This window comes from Eulemur rufifrons, chromosome 2, assembly GCF_041146395.1.
Source record: "Eulemur rufifrons isolate Redbay chromosome 2, OSU_ERuf_1, whole genome shotgun sequence".
Lineage (NCBI taxonomy): Eukaryota > Metazoa > Chordata > Mammalia > Primates > Lemuridae > Eulemur > Eulemur rufifrons.
The window spans coordinates 123190541-123207194 of NC_090984.1; the positions used below are offsets into that span (position 1 = coordinate 123190541).

At 39.5% G+C, this 16654-nt stretch overlaps 1 protein-coding gene across 4 annotated transcripts in view; it reads left to right on the top strand.

Moving 5' to 3' along the window:
* Positions 1–16654, top strand: part of PPP2R5C (protein phosphatase 2 regulatory subunit B'gamma) — a 139615-nt gene that overhangs the window by 37260 nt on the left and 85701 nt on the right. For 2 of the 4 annotated variants that reach the window (XM_069489829.1, XM_069489838.1), the window contains exon 1: positions 1120–1273. The exons of the other annotated variants lie outside the window; for them this stretch is intronic. In XM_069489829.1, the coding sequence (XP_069345930.1) occupies positions 1180–1273 (94 nt within the window). In that variant the 5' untranslated portion in view covers positions 1120–1179. Of the gene's footprint in view, positions 1–1119; positions 1274–16654 lie in introns of those variants that run through there. 4 annotated transcript variants of the gene reach the window in all.

Sequence of the window (16654 nt, forward strand, 5' to 3'; positions counted from 1 at the left end):
GGGCCATAGTTTGGACAGACTTTCTTACTTGTGTGAAGAAGTGAGAAATTTTTTTCAGTTCTACCTGCCAAAGAGATTTTTCTTATAGTTTATTCATTTCCTTTTGTAGCTACTGATAATACTTCTTTTTGTAGGAACTCATCTTACCTCCCTCTACCCCATGGGACCCTATGATACTCCAGTTCAAAAATGATGTTTTGTCTCCTTAGAATAGCTTTTTACATTAACCTTTTTTGATGATGGGAAATTAAGATCTGAGTAATCTGAGTAGCTTTTGGTAATAATCCCATAAAAATAAACGAAACATCTTTTAAACAAAATATCTACAACTTGAAAGTGTCTAGTATGTCAACATCTTTATGATACAAAAATAAACACACTGCATTTCATTTTATTCCTTTTTTCCTTTTACTCCCATGGCCAGGTGATATAAATACCTTCGTTTGTAGCACTTTCTAACTATTGAATATAAAGCAGTTTCATTTTTCTAAACTTAATTTTTCAGGAAAAAATAACTCTCCAGAGAAAACAGTGTTTGGGGATTACAAGTTCATAACTTGCCCTATTAATAGTAGGGGAAGTTGAACAAGAGTCCAAACTAATGAACTAGAATTGTATGATATTGGAATAGCCATTTGCTTTTAAAAACTGGGTTGCCAGAGTACTACCTATGATGCAGACATTAAAGTAATTAGAACTAGAAAGTAAAAGATGGACAGGAGGGTATAAAATACCATTGAATTTGGGGTACCAGTTAAGGAAATGCTAAAGTTAAAGTTCATAGAGACGTGTACGCACATGCTTTTTTTGGAAGCTCTCTCGGAATCATTTGTTTGCAGTCTCGCCAAGGTTATGGCCTCAGTCCTGTCCCCTAAGAGATGGGATCTTTGCCTGAAAGTTACTGAGAAATGAAGACTGCAGAAAGCCGGAAAATGTCCAAGCTTTTAGTGCACACTGACAGCCAAACAGAACGCTCTTTCCGTTTGCAGTTTTTTTTTTTTTTAGTGTCATTTTAAGTTGCAGCTTCTGGCCAATCAGCGAGCTCCATGCCTGCTGACATCACGAACCAGCCAGTTCCCTCCAGCTGCAGAGAGCTTCAGTTTGTCTTTTTTTTTTAAACTAAAATGGAGGCTGGTTTCTTGCCTTAAGGAGTCCATTGCCTTTCCCGCTGGAGTCTAGATGTTGACATGTAATAAAGCGGGCAGCAGGATGGTGGTGGATGCGGCCAACTCCAATGGGCCTTTCCAGCCCGTGGCCCTTCTCCATATTCGAGGTAAGTTATTGTGTGTTTCACTGAATCGGAACCTTCCGTGGGTAGTTAATAAATGGCTATTGTGCTTCAGATAAGAAAAGCAGGAAGTCCTTTCCAGCAGAATTCACTCCATTTCGCTGCAGACTTAACCAGAGGAGGTTGGGTGTGTCACTGCCGATTGGCATTTTACGAACTACTTACAGAATGTGAGGCTTGAGAGAGGCCTTGCATGCATAGTTCGAAGCTGGTTTTTCTGCTTTCTGCTCGCTCTCCCATCCCCCTTTCAAAGCTGTGCTGATGTCAAAGGATGTGAAGTCACTGGCCGGGGAAGGCATTGGGTGGGGTGGGAGGAGAGGCGGGCCCACCAAGCCTGGCCAAGTTGTGCGTACGCAGAGTTTCTGTTACATCTGTGCTGCTTAATGCTCCAAAGGTTTTACTGGGGACACATCTCTGAATTAAATATGAGTTGCAGTCAGAAAATATGCAGAATTGATTAGAAAAGAACTTTCCTTAAAAGAATTGTTTTCATTCTTGCCATGGAGCCTAAAACAGAAATATGCTCGTGTTTTGAAATATTGAAATCTATTGTGGGTCATAATTTTTGAAGTATTGGCTTTTTCGTGGAATATTAGGAAATATTTTGCATTTAAATAGGCTCTATATTGCCATTTGACTTTAAAATTAATAATTACAGTTTGTCTATCCTATGGTTTATACATATTCTGGGTTTAAAACTTAGCTTAAAAACACAGTTACTATAATGATTAATAGTAGTTATACGTTAAACTATAGATATAATGGTAGTAGCATACTTAGTTGATATTTTAAGATATTTGTTATAAGAAGTTTTGGTCATAATTGGGTGAAATAGAAAAATGGATTTTACGCTTCATCAAATCACTTTAAAATTTATAATATCACAGTTGTGCCCTAACAAAAGTTTTAACTTTCAGAATCTCCTTTAAGGACCTGTGTTAGGGGAGGGTGGAGGCAAGATTTCCGGGTGACTAATAGCCTCTATGACTAAAATGCCGGGCAAGATCTTTCAGATCCTAGGGTGTACCCAGGGAAGATAAAAGCACATGAATGCCCAGTCTGTCAGAGTGAAATGGGTGTTGCTTTTCTCTCCAAACTATCTTTAATGAAGTTGGTGGAAATCAACTTTCACAAATTGTAGGACAGGCTATGAATTTATTGTTTCTGTAATACACCCAATAAAAAGCCAAGGTTGACTACGGATAACATTTACATATTTTAGTTGCAGGAACCAAATGTGCAAGAATAAAATATAATTGCTTGGATTTAAGTTAGTTCTTAAACACCAACTAGTTAGCAATAAGATAATTTTATTGCATGTAAAATGTAAATTTTCATAGTTTTAAGATATCTTCTTATAAATAACAAATCATTTTGGTTTGTGAATTTTCTGGTTTTTATTAGACAGTTAATGTATTAGTCATTTTTTGAATTATGGATTTATTCTAAAATAGAATCTTTTAATTTTATATCTTAAACCACACTGGCTTTTTTTTTTTTTTAATTCCAAGACCTTATTATGGCCAGTGTAGATTTTTTTGCTGTTGGTTAGGTGGTTGGTTGTTTGCTACATAATTGTGAAGAGAAAAACTAGTGAAGTGTATTAACCTGAAAGAGACTTGGGTTTTTAAGAAGGGGTAACCTTTAGGACTTAAGACTAACTTCTAATTCAAACAGTGGAAGTAATTTTGAATTTCAAAACTTGGGCGGGCAGATCGTTTGAGACCAGCCTGAGCAAGACCGAGACCCCGTCTCTGCTAAAAATAGAAAGAAATTAGATGGACAACTAAAAATATATATAGAAAAAATTAGCTGGGCATGGTGGCGCATGCCTGTAGTCCCAGCTACTCGGGAGGCTGAGACAGGAGGATCGCTTGAGCCCAGGAGTTTGAGGTTGCTGTGAGCTAGGCTGACGCCACGGCACTCACTCTAGCCTGGGCAACAAAGTGAGACTCTGGCTCAAAAAAAAAAAAAAAAAAAAAAATCTTGGAGAACTGCTTCATTTACTCATAAGGACTTTTTGGAGCAAACATGTTAATGTGAGATTTAGCAAAATTTGTTTTATTTTCTAGGCTTTTATTCTTAGTTTAACATCCAGTTAGCATTTCTGTGTGCCAAGTGCTGAGGGTCATTAAAAATGACTAAGTTACAGCCTCTGCCGCAAAGGAGCTAATGGTTCCGTGGGAGAGACCCACCAAGGAGCTCAGGTACCGGAGGGACAGAGCAGGAACTCACGAGGAGGGTGCTCTGGAGAGAGCAGGCGCTGATGTCGAGATGCTGGGCAGGGGAAGGAACCAGAGCAGCTCCACCCTGGGCTGCCTGGCTCACTCGGATGGGGTGGGCTGCACTGTCCTTCCCACCTGCACAGAAGAGAAAGTAGCTTACCTGGGGGGTCACAAAGCCCGGAAGTGGTGGAGCCAGAATCCAAACCCAGACAGCTGTTTTGAATCTTTTTTTTTTTTTTTTTAACTTATTTTAAAATAGAAATTTTGGCTGTTTGAAGAACATTTTGCTACAGGATTACCGTAGTTTTTTCTTAATGTCCTATCGTCTGTTCGGTTCAGTGGCCTCTTTTTGTATAACAGTTTTGTGCCTGGGGTTCATTTCTTACTTGTTTTACTAGTATTTGTTGATCCGAACCACGTGCCAGGCAGGTCCTACCTTGGAGTGGGAGCAAGTGCTGTGGCTCAGCTTTCACAGCGTGTGCGGTCCACGGGGGTGGGGGCAGCCAGTAAACAGATGGGCGAACGCGATCACTCCACTGAGTGGTGGTCCCAGTCGATTTGACAGTTATTGTCTACCATAGTCTGGCATTTGTAATTTATATGGTGAATTAGTATTTCCTGAAAAGTTCAGGTGTGAAAGGGACATATTTTTTGAAACATAGTGTAAATCTTTCTGTCTGTACAAGGAGAGAGAGTCATCTGGAACTTGATGGCTGTAAATTTAGCTTGATGCCTTAAATTCTGTACGTCCAGTACTGCCCAAGAGAACTGTCCAGGAAGTGGAAATGTTCTCTGTGCTGTCCACTAAGGTGGCCACTGGCCACATAAGACTGTGGAGCACTTAAAATGTGCAACTGAGAAACTGAATTTTTAATGTTATTTTAAACTTAAATAGACACACGTCTGGTGGTTACTGTATTGGACAGTACGGATCCAAGCTGGAATTGGCAAACCTTTTTGGAGAAGGGCCAGATTGTAAATATTTTTGGCTTTGTGGGTGAAAGGAGCCATAGACAGTAAACAAATAGGCATAACTGTACTCCGGTAAGCCTTACTACAAAAACAGGTGACAGGCTGGATTTGGCCTATGGGCCATAGGTTACCAACCCTGTTCTAGACTATTCCCTGGATTTTTGGTTGCCTGTTAAGAATAATAAAACTTAATCAGCTGGAGTGCTTCCTCCTGCACTGTCAGGTGTGATGCTGGGAGGGGGCTTGGTACCATGCCCTTGTCCCCCCCTCCAGCTCTCCAGCTCACGCTTGCTTCAAGAGCTGGGTTTAAAGCAGTGACAGCCAGGCCAGCAAGATATTAGTGGCCAAAAAGGAAGTGAGCAGTCTTGCACTCTTCCAGCTGGCCTTTATTCTGGGTCTCAAGAAAGTTATTAACTGCTCTCATCTTGTTCTAATCATTAGTAAACTTACCCGGTTGATGAGCTACCTTTGAAAGTCTCAGAAGTAGCTCCAGCCTGGTGGGAAGCTGGAAAGCAAATCATTTTTTTTTTTATGTAAGCCATTTTTCCTGAGAAGTGGAGGTCAAATTATGGGAGAGTTTATTTTCTCACAGTACTTCCTGGGGCACCTTCGTGGAAGATCTTTACCTTTCCAATAAAAATTCAGAGAAAAATGTGGAAGTCAGGCCTTTCATTTCCTGCTGCACTAAATCTAGTGACTTGCCCTATATTAATAAAATTAATAACTATACACAGTGCATGTGGGCTACTAAATTTAGAACATGCCTACATGATGTGAAGTCAGTAAGTGCTGGTAAGGACGTGGTACCTGCTGTTACCTTTATTCCCAGAAACTAGGAAGGAAAAAATATCTGAATGATGACCAAACATAAAAGACCCTTCAAAAGATCAAACCAGTGATTTTTTTTCTCTCTGAGTAGTGCATCAGCTCAAAGCAAGATTTTTACTTCACAGACGTCTATTTACTGTGTAACTGTAGCTCTCTGTAAAGTTACTTTATAGAAATACACCCTTAAACCTTAATCTGTAGTGGTCCGGTATGTAATGTTGTTTCTTTTGTATTCCTGGTGGTGTGGAATGTAACCAAAGTAACAGATAACTCTCTAGGGGTGGGGGGTAGGGGAGTGTATCTGTAAAGTCCGTATACCTTTTTGTTAATTAGTCTTATTTACCCTTGAACTTGGGTATAATAATGTCTGCTTAAGAGGTTTTTGCCTTGCAGCAAAATGCATCTCCTAGAATTTTTTCATTAAAATATGTTAACTGTGTAGAGAAATGAGAGAAAATAAAGAGGTAAGGCATTAGTCAAGAAAAGGGTGTATGTTTTTAAACCCAGGAAAAGGACAGACAGAACAAAGACAAAGTGGTTTTGGTACATCATACTTCTAGTTCTGCATGTCAAATACAATTGCAAGGTTGTTCTTTTTTAATCCTACAGCCCTTTGCCAATTGTAACAAGCTTTTGTGAACACTCATTTTTTTGTTCCTCCCAGCACTCCTGCCTGACAGGTGAGCAAGACAAGTCCTCTTGTTTCTCCTCCCCAAGGTCACACAGCCTGGAGGGCCCAGTCCAGGGCTGCTGCCCACTCTGTGCCAGCTGCATGGTCCCGAAGCTGTGCTGGGGGCTATCCCAGAAGGGAAGCAGCATTTATTGAGCACCTTTAGTGTGCTGGGCCAGGGCCATGTCCTCTCTCTGTTCTCTCTTCGAATCTGCCCAGCACTGTGAGGCAGGATTATCCCCATTTTTTCCTGGAAGAGAAAGGGGACCCCTGTTGCCCAGGGCTGCAGAGAAGGTAGTGAGACATGGTTTGAGCCTCAGGCTGACAGCAAAGCTCATCTTCTTTCCTCTGCAAACATCAGAGTGTTGAGAGACAGTGGCAAAAGCTCCGATATCATGTGTACCTTTTGGTTTTTATTGTTTTCTGTACAGTATAATATATTTGAGTGTATGAAGTTGAAAATTCATTTCAGGTTTGAATAGGAGTGTTAAGGTTTACGCTCATTCATTCTTGGTGTCCCGGGAGAAAGTTGGTAATCTTCCTCGCTGTCCCATTTCACTTACCAAGTCTGCCAGGTACTAATTGTTGGCTTAGAATTCTTATCTCCTCCACAAAATCCCGAGTGTCCTGTTGAACTTGTTCTCTCTCATGACACCTAGATTATAAGCTTCAGTCAGTGTCAGTGGATTGAAAATAAAAAGTTATTCCTCTGAGTGATCGTTCAGATAATAGCTATCTGGTGTATTTCTTAATTAATTACTTGACCAATGGAATAGTACTTACCAAGCTCATGAGAAGCTGTGCAAGGTGACTGTTGGAAGAGTGGACACAGGTAACCACTCCACTCTGGGCCTTTCCCTTTCTGACCGGAAGTTTTACCAACAAGTGGAAAACTTTTTAAAATGGTGTTGTTTATCCCACTGATGTACTTTTTAAAAAGTCTTTTCTTTTTAGTCTTGGAAAGGCATTGGCTAAAGTGCACGGGGACAAACTAGTACTACTACAGTAAATAAAATCTGGTTTTATTTTAGGCCCTTGAATTATTCGTAAACCAAAAGCCCTTCTGTTTTTTAAAAATGACTAAAGAGATATAATGATTAAATACAGTGAGTGGATCTAGATCAGATCTTTGTTCTAAAAAATACAAAATCAAACCTATTGGAGACATTTTGGGGGCAGTTGGAGAAGTAGAGTACAGAATGATACTGGATGCTGCAGAATGGTGGTTAATTTTCTAGGTGCAGTAAAGGTGTTGTAATTTTGTGGGACTAATCTTATTCTTAGGGAATACAGACTGGAGTATTTACAAGTATCATGATCTCTGCAACTTCAAATGGTAAAGAGTAAAATAACTATAAAGCAAATGTGCTGAAGTATAAACAGTTGCTGAATCTAGGGAAGTAGATATACAAGTATTCATTGAAATTCTACATAGATTTAAACTTTTTCGTAATATTTGAGGAAAATATCTTTTTTAATAGGGCTATTTTGCTTTCTTATAATTTGCATATTTACTGGCGAGGGAAATATCTTTTAAAAGGTTCTGGTTTAGAAAAAGTGCAAAGGAAGTGTAATAACTTCGAAATTGTTTCCTAAGTAGTGGGCAGTGGTCTTTTGTGTCTCAGTTTTTGCCAGGCAGTGCTGGCCCTCTGGTTACCAACTCACGGTGGGCATAGCCTGTCTTACCAAACAGTGTTTTGGTAGTGTATATCTTTTTTGATGTTCATGGGCATTTTTACTGATCTTTTAGAGTGTGAGTGCTTTTAAGGCACACTGGAAGATAAAACCAAGGTTGCTTCTCAACTTGAAAAGCAGGGGCTTAGTGGTTAAGGGCAGGACCTGGAGCTGAACCCCACCCACCACGGGCCAGCTGACCCATCTTGGGCACACAATTCACTCTGTGCCTAGAAATGGAATATGAAATGGGAATGATAATATGACCGACCTCTTTGTGTGTTTTGAGAGTTAAATGAGTTCATACACGTTAAGTGCTTAAAATGGTGCCTGGAGTGTTGTAAGACTCTCAGAGTGTTAGTGGTGGTGGTGGTTATCCCTTTTGTAGGTCATATGTGGCACTTTGAAGCCCAGCAACTTAACCACAATCTATTTTATTTTCCTACAGCTGTATTACTTACATTTGTTCATTTTGAAGCTTATCTGTCCCTCTGTCTCTCTCATATACTGAGCCTTTTCGTCTCTTGCACTTTGCTTGGCATTTCACCACCTGAAAGAAATTAGCATCCTCAGTACTCCTGGAGTTTGTACCATGTTGTATAGTAGATTGTGCATAAACTTACCTACCAAGAGGATCCCAAGCACCATGTCCATGGCCATGTTCAGAGTAGACTTACTGGTCCCCATTCAGTCTCTCTTTGTTCTCATGGTCCAGTCTGTGAAGACTAGAGTGAAATAAGAAATTGGGATTTGTATACATGCCCTTTCCTCATTTTTTAACTCTTTTGAAGAAAAGAATTTTAACATAGCATTCATAAGAAATTTTATTTTTAAAAGTTAGAGATATCTGTGATTAATCCCAAATAGAGTCGCTTGATGTGTCATTTCCTTTTAGTTGTTTTTAAATGCAGATGTTGCTTTAATTAGATAGCATTTGAACCAAGTGGGGTCTCAACTGTAACCTTATATCTTATTTTAAATTTTAATGTTGTGGTATTTTTAATAAATTTGAGCTGTTAACATTGATTAGGTTTCTTTCAGTCTCTGTCATTGATGTATGTGAACTTGTTATATATAATGCAGCTGAATTTTTATCTGCTGGTTGTGTTACTCATGAGCAGTGTGTTCTAATTACACTATTTTAATTTATAAAATTATGAGAATAATAATATTTTACTCTAGGGAACAAGCCCAGTTATTCCTAAGTTGCTGATTCTTTATTCTTGGTAGACTTCAAGGAAGAGGCGGGGAGTGTACATACTTGTATATTTACATTTGTAGACAATTTCTGCACGTGTACAATTAGGAATGTTTTTTTCCCCCCAGCTTTATATCGTAGGTCAGGCTTATCAAGGGGTAGCTAACCACTTTCTGAGAACTCTGAAGCCATGAGATGCCCTTGGTCTTGGGGTGCTCTGTGGCCCCTGGAGTTGCAGAGCTACTTTCATGGGTTCTGCAAGGCCATGACTGTCTCATGCGAAGACCAAGATGTAGTCTGCCTCTTTCACCGTGTGGACGTTTGCCCTGGTGGTGCAGAGGCCGTGAGGGTAAAACGGCTCTTTCCACAGAGCAAGACAGTGGTGTCCAGCCAGCCAGACACCAGTCTGACCCAAGAATATCCTTGATGAAGAATGAAATTATTAGCTTCATTTAATCTCAGCTCTGTGTATACTTTTTAATTTTGTGTGATGAAATGCAAAGTTCACATAAAGCCCTTCTAGCATGTTGGAGTGCAGTGGCCGTCTTAAAGAAAAGCTGCCGTGCAGTTGTGAGCCAAAATAGCCACTTTTGCCAGGAACATCATTTCTACTTGACAGAACAAAAGGCAGGCAAACTGTGATTATTAAGATTTGAATATTTGGCACATATTTTTTCAAAAATCTGTGAAGTGAGTTTATCAATTCAAGAGAAACAACTGTGACACTATTTTTTGCCCATCATAAAATTTGAGCTTTCAAGCAAAATTTGAATTTTGGAAAACTTATACCTGCCAGTTGTGAGTGTGATCACTTCCAGTGCCACAGACTCTCCCACTGAGATAGGTGGTGATGTTAACAAATGAGGTTTCTTGACGTATGCGGTGGAAGATTTGCACAGCTCGTGCACCAGTGTGTTCCAAATGCCTAATAAATGATGCTACAAAACGTGCATGGGCAGTAGAGCCATTCCTAGTGTAAGACACAGCCGCTGCATGTTAATGTCACTGAAAAGGTCATCAAGATGGTTTCAGATGCCACATGGCACCTGAACTTTAAGAAACTGTCACTTGTTGAATCTTAGCGTTGATTCAAAGAAAAATACCACAATTTTTGGAAAAGGCTGTTGAAGTACCTCCCTTTTTCAACTAAACTTGTCTGTGTGAGCCTGCGGTAGTTTTTTTCCCCATATACTTCAACCAAAATATTAATCACAGCAAATTGAATACAGAGGCAGATAGGCAAATCTACCTGTCTTCTGTTAAGTCAGACATTAAAGATCATGTAAAGCTGTAAAGCAGTGCCATTTTCTCGCTAATTTTTTGAAAATAAAGTTATTTTCATAATGATGTAACTTAACATGAAATGAGCTTATTGCTATTGTAAATGAATTAATAAGTAAATATTTTTAAAATTCTTTAATATGGTCGGTATCAATGGATATAACCCCGTAATCAAAGCTCTTTGGGGTCTTTCCTACTTTCTAATAGTGTAAATGGGTCCTGACACCAAAAAAATGGAAAATCCTTGGCCTAGGAAATCTCTCTAGTATGGGTTGAATGTGTCTCTGACCCTGTTTTTACCAGGCTTCTGTGGTTTTTCTCTCTTCCCCTTGAGGGGGAAAAAGAATCACAAACTAGTCAATCAGTTTAACCATGTAACTGGTCCCTCGGGCCTAGTGAGAAGTGAGAGCATCTAGGACCCCGGCCCACCGGAGCCTCCCTTCTGCCTTGGTCAGTTTCCTTCTGGCTTTTCCACATCTTCTTTTAAGATCCATTTTCAATTAATTTACATGTGAGTATAGGTACCTTTACATTTTTTCTTAATTGCAAATAAAACTAAAATTTTCCCTGATCTTATCCCCCAAATTGGTCTGCTGTCCCCCACGTCTCAAAGTGACTGTCCTTGGGAATTTACTATATGTCATTTCAGACCTTTCTCTCTTTCTCTCTCCCCCCTCCTCTTTTCTCTTCTCTTCTCTCCTCTTCTCTTCTCCCTTGTGTTTATTTATTTATATAAATAATATAAATATGTATTTATTCACAAAGTATACAGTATTTTTTATTTCTTCATTTCTTAAGGAAAAAAAAAATGTAACATAACAGCAGTTTTCGAAACCAAAACCTTTTTATGAGTTTTTAGTATCTTGATAGCTCTCATACAATTCATGATGCTCTGAGCGGGTGTTACATCGGTCTATGCTGTATGGTACTCTGTGTACACACATTGCACACACTTAGCGTGGTCTCCCCTGTTTTTTTGTTAATTTGATTTAAACTTTCAGACTAGACAAGTATTTGGAAGGAGGAGGCCAGTGGGGCATCTGGCACGTCTGTGACTATCCCAGGGGCTGTTGCAGACACGCAGTCCCACAGCCTCACGCATGAGGTGCTCTGTGCTCATTTTACAGGTGTCAGAATGACCAAATGACCAAGCCAGAGTGAAACCTCACATTGTTCAATTTTAGAATGGAGTCCCTTCCTGCTCCACCAAAGCTGCTGGAAATGTGGGAATGCTTCTCAATTCTTGGACCTGGTCCTGAGGAGACATTTTACTTTAGAGAGCATCATTGGCCCTTTTAAAAATATTTTACTGTATGTTGAAAACATTGAAGTCTTGTTAATTTACTGAACACACACACACACACACACACACACACATCTCTTCCGAAGTTATTAGATCACATCATAAAGGAATCTGGAGCTATCAGATCCAGGTCTAAGGCCTAATAGTATCATTTACTGGGGTCCTGATTAAGTCACCATACCTTCCTGAATTTCCGAATATATTTGTTTAAGAATGCATTTGATTAAATTATTTTTGAGGGCATTGAAGAAAGGAGCTTGGATTGACATTCCAATCTAATATCCCTGGAGAGAAAAAAACGAGAATGAGCAAATTTCTCCTTTTATTTTATCGTTAGGAGAAATGCTCTGCCAGGGGAGAACTTGAGTACTGTCCAGTGGGGTTTGTTTTTTTTTTTTTTTTTTTCAAGAATCTAGTAAATTCAGCTACTTTTCCTTTACAATAAAGCCACAGATGACATTATATTGATAAGTGTTTTTATTACTCTGAAACAGTGGTTAACTTAAATTTAAGCCAAAGTTAAATTTATAATAGTCTGAAGTTTTTTACTTATTTTCCTCTCTTCCCTACTTGTTCCCCTTAAATCTCCATTCTCACTTTGTCTCATTTATATTCCAGATGAGGCCACCGGGTACTGACACTGACCTTTAGTAAGGCATGTAAACTTTCATGGGGGAGGGGAGTGGCTTCTCTTATTCAAATAGTGCAATGTCAGTGGCTATACATCATGCATTTTTTACTTCCAAATTTTATGCATTATTTAAATAACTTTCAAAATACTGATCTTGAATTTTTGCATTTCATTTTTGTGTGAGTTGGAGTTACCATTATCCAATTAAATGAACATAGACTAGCCAGCCTACATAGATTGGAAAAATATCTTTTGGTGGCGTGTGTGTGTATGTGCGTACATGTGTTTACATATTAACTTACAAAAACCAGTGCAGTCTTACAGTCTTGTTTAGTATAACATATGGGCTTAAACATTTGCTTATTTGAGCCTCTTCACCCTTTATTTTTAAAAAGGAGAGCCTTTAAGTGAAATGTAGGCTAAACTTGGAACCTCCAAAATAATTTTTAACACTACACTTCAGATTTAAATGTTCAAATAAATTAAGGAAAGTTTAAGAAGCATGTTCGGTAAAGAGTTCTTTGGCAGGAAACAGGGACTTATCAGCCAAGCTAATAGCCTTAACTATGGCATCCATAGTAACTAAAACACGCCGCCTCTGTAAATATTTATATCAGTTAGCAGTGCTGCAAAACCTGGGCAGAGCAACTCAAGCTAATGTAATTAAAGCACCAGCCACCAAGGTTTGATTTCTTTCTTATTATCTGGTACCCCAAGCATTACCACCATTCATCTCTTCTAGAGTTTTTCAAAATTGTTTAGTCTTAAGAAAAACAATTTTAAAAGACCAGTTTACTAGGAGCAATTTCGGTATCTCCGCCGCAGCATGATAGATACCCAAGTGAGAATGGGTAGGCTGTTATTGTTTGTCATTAGCACCCGGGAACCTTTTTAATCTTCAAAGCTCCTTGCAAGGGTTCATTAGCCAACATCCTCTTTCCTGTGAGGTAGTAAACAAATATTATTGGACCCATTTTTATAGTTGTGGAAACCAAAGCAGAGAGGTTCCCCAACTTGCCTGAGGTCCCAGCAGGAGTTGGTGACAGAGACAGCACAAGCACTTGAGTTTTGGGCTCACCTCTCTGAACGTGCATCGGAGCCTGCTCTTGCAAGTTTCCTTATCACACTTTCTGCTTCTGCTCTAAGTTTTTTATAGTGGTGTAGAGTGCCCTGCAGCCGAAACCAGGTTAGTTGATCTCATGGTGTCATCTAGAAAAACAAGAGATGCAGATTCTGGGTCATGAAGGTAAGGCTGTACCTTGGGGGTTTGTGGTTATGGGTGAAATTAACTCAGCTGAGCCTTAAGTTGTCTAGCTAGGCACAGTATCCACCCGCTCCGTAGTGTAGCCTGTAAGCTCCTGTTGAACATAGACTCCGTGACTGGCTTTCTGCCTGATTTAAGAATCTCGCACATCCTGAGAGATTCATGTTCAAGCTGCATTTTAAACATAGCTGCCATGAGTATTTCAGTGCCAAACATAAACTTACTATTGGTAAAGAGTCTCAATGAGTACTTCTTAGAATTTAATACAAAATTAGATATAATCTTTCTATTGGTAGTGATATAGTATGGAGCTCTTGGGAGGGCAGGGTGAGAGGCATTCTTTATCTGAAAACTGATTTTGTTTTAGTATAGGCATTTATCTAAGAGAAACAGTTGTAAAGCAGAAATATTTCTTGATGTATACAATTGAGGTGATATTTACATTGTAGTAAAAAAAAAAAAAAACCTATGGGCTCATGTTCCTGATTTTAATAAAGCTCTGCAAATATTTCCTTCCTCATTATTTGCTTTTAAATATTCTGTGTTTGTGTTGTTAATTTAAATGTTGGTAGTATAGCAAGCCTATGTCCTTTATTGTGCCAAATAAGGTTAAAATTAAGACTAAAAAATTTTAGTTAACTGAATTCATTTCAAACAGAAAGAAAACTTGATGGAATATACCTAACACAGAAAGAACAAAATTTAGTTTTGACTTTCTGCCTTATATCCACCTAAAGCTTTATATCACTCGTTAGACTAATACTTGATTCACGAGCTTGGTTGTTGGCCTGTGCTCTGTGCTAAGAATCAGCCGTGTTACAGGTGTGTAGATGTATGTCTGTACTGGCTTCAGGAGCAGAAGGCAGCTTGCTGGGGCTCAGCAAAATACTTTAGCTGAAGTTAAATAAACTAACTGGTGGCCTCAGAATGCAGTTGGGGAGATGGGGTGACTCAGCCCACTGGGGGGGTATGTTGAGGATGGGCGTGGCTATGTGGTGAGAGAAATCCTGGGAAAGGGCCTGTGTGGACCAACAAAAGGAGAGTGGCACAGAGCAGCTAAGTGGAAGACAGAGTGTAGGGTGACGTGCCAATCTTGGCATCACACAAGGGGAAGTTGGACTGAGAAGACCTATTATGGTCCCAGGATGAAACTCAAAGATAAAGAAACTGAAAGAGATACCTTTGGTGGGTGATAGGATAGGAGGGTTTTCCCCATGTGTTTGTGTGTGTGTGTGTGTGTGTGTGTATATGTGTAAATTGTGTGAATGTATCACCTATTCAAAAAAACTAAATATAAAGAATGCATAGCATCAAAAGTGGCACATATACTGGTGATCGCATCAAGGTGTTGCTATGATTTCAGCCAGTTCACTGGCTAGAAAACAGTTTTAAAAGGCCAAGATCATGGGTTGAGATTTGAGACTGGGCCAAAAGGTAACTTTCCTAGTCCTTATCATAGAGTACACACTCTCAGCCTCTGCCCAGCCTGTTGGAAGTGCACGCCCTCATTCTTGAGGCCAACAGAGCATAAGAATGTAGGTGGATTATGCAGATCAGTCATCACTCAACTTCCTAACCAGGGCCTCATTCAGATTATATCGTTCTGGTTTTACTGACCTTTCCTTTTTGCATTTCATTTAGTTGAATGAACCCGTTTTGCTGTATGTCAGATATTGTCACTGTGTGGTTAGCCATGTTCGTTTTTTGTAGGTGAGTGGTAAGGCTGTCAAAACCAGATCTGCTGAAAACCAGAACGTTCAGTGTCATCTTCATCACAGAAGGTTATCAGAAATTTCTGGGACAGGAAGGGAAATTTAAGAAGGAAGTTGGGGAAGGTAGGGCCTCATGGCTTTGGTTTTCCTGGTGGCACAAGAGAGGAGGCCTCTGTGGTGATTTGACGGAGAAGCCTGACTGGGAAGCATGAAGAATGAAGATTGGTGAAGGTGTGTGGTGGCCCGAAAGGTGTGGTCAAAGGTGGCAATCACGCCTGTCACAGCAGAGGCCTTGTGTACTCTGGGTACCAGGCCCTTTCACATGTGTGCTTTGCAAATATTTTTCCCATTCTGTGGGTTGTCTTTTTCACTCTCTTGATACGGTCATTTGCAACAAAAAGTTTTTAATTTGGATGAAGACCAGTTTATCCAACACCTGTGCTTTTGTTGTCATATCTAAGAAACCATTGTCAAATCCAAAGATTGAAGAGTTTTATATTAGCTCTTACATTTAAGTTTTTGATCCATTTTGAGTTAGTTTTTGTATATGGTATGAGATAAGGGTTCGACTTCATTTGCATGTGAATATCCAGTTTTCCCAGCACCATTTGTTTAAAAAACTGTCCTTTCCCCCCATTGAGTGGACTTGTCACACTTGTCAAAAATCAGTGGACCATAAATAGGAGGGTTTATGTCTGAATTCTCTATTCTTTTCCATTTGGTGTATATGTCTGTCCTTATGTCTGTGTTATACTGTATTGATGACTGTAGCTTTGTTGTAAGCTTCAAAATCAGGAAGTGTGAGTTCTCCAATTTTGTTTTTCTTTTTCAAAATTGCTTTAGTACTTTGAGTCTCTTGCATTTCCATATGAACTTTAGGATCAGCTTACCAGTGCTCTTGTTTCTTGCCCCTAATTCTGTAGCCCTCCCTGATGTATCGCCTAGATCAGGACAGTGCCACCTGGCATTGCCCCAGTAGCTCTGAGGGTGAGGAGAGAACCCATCCTCTCGGCAGTCTGGGCCTTAGCCTGAAATGGTTGACTAAGAGCCCCCAAAATGTTTAAATTTCTAAAGTCTCAGGTTTTATCATTAAAAGCTATTTGAATTTAGTATTCTGTTTTATAATTTTTACACTTTAGTGTAAAAATGTTTAACATTATTTAACTAAATGGAAAGCTGATATTCTAGGAAGTATGTTTATCCTAGGAGTTTATCCTGTGGCTTTATGTGCCCTTCAGAATGCATACCCCAGTTTATAAGGCCAACTTGGGGAGAAATCTGCCTACTAGAGTCCTCATGTTTGTAAAGGTGGTTTCCTTAACTGTCTGCCATCTGACCTCTCCTGACCAGCCAAGCAGAACTAAAGAGGGAGGGACAGCGTTTGTCTGCTGCCATGTCCCCCCATGAGGGCAAGGTGGCCTTACCTGACTCGTGTGTTGCTTTCTCTTAGAGAACTGCTGTCCTTTCATATTGATTCATGAGATAGATTGGGATCTCATCAATCTTGGCCATCAAAAAGATTTAACTCTTACAGAATGAAATCCATTCTGTTCCCTAAGTTATCTTTTTTGGGGAAATCAAGTTCTTGGCCAGACTCAGTTGTACTAA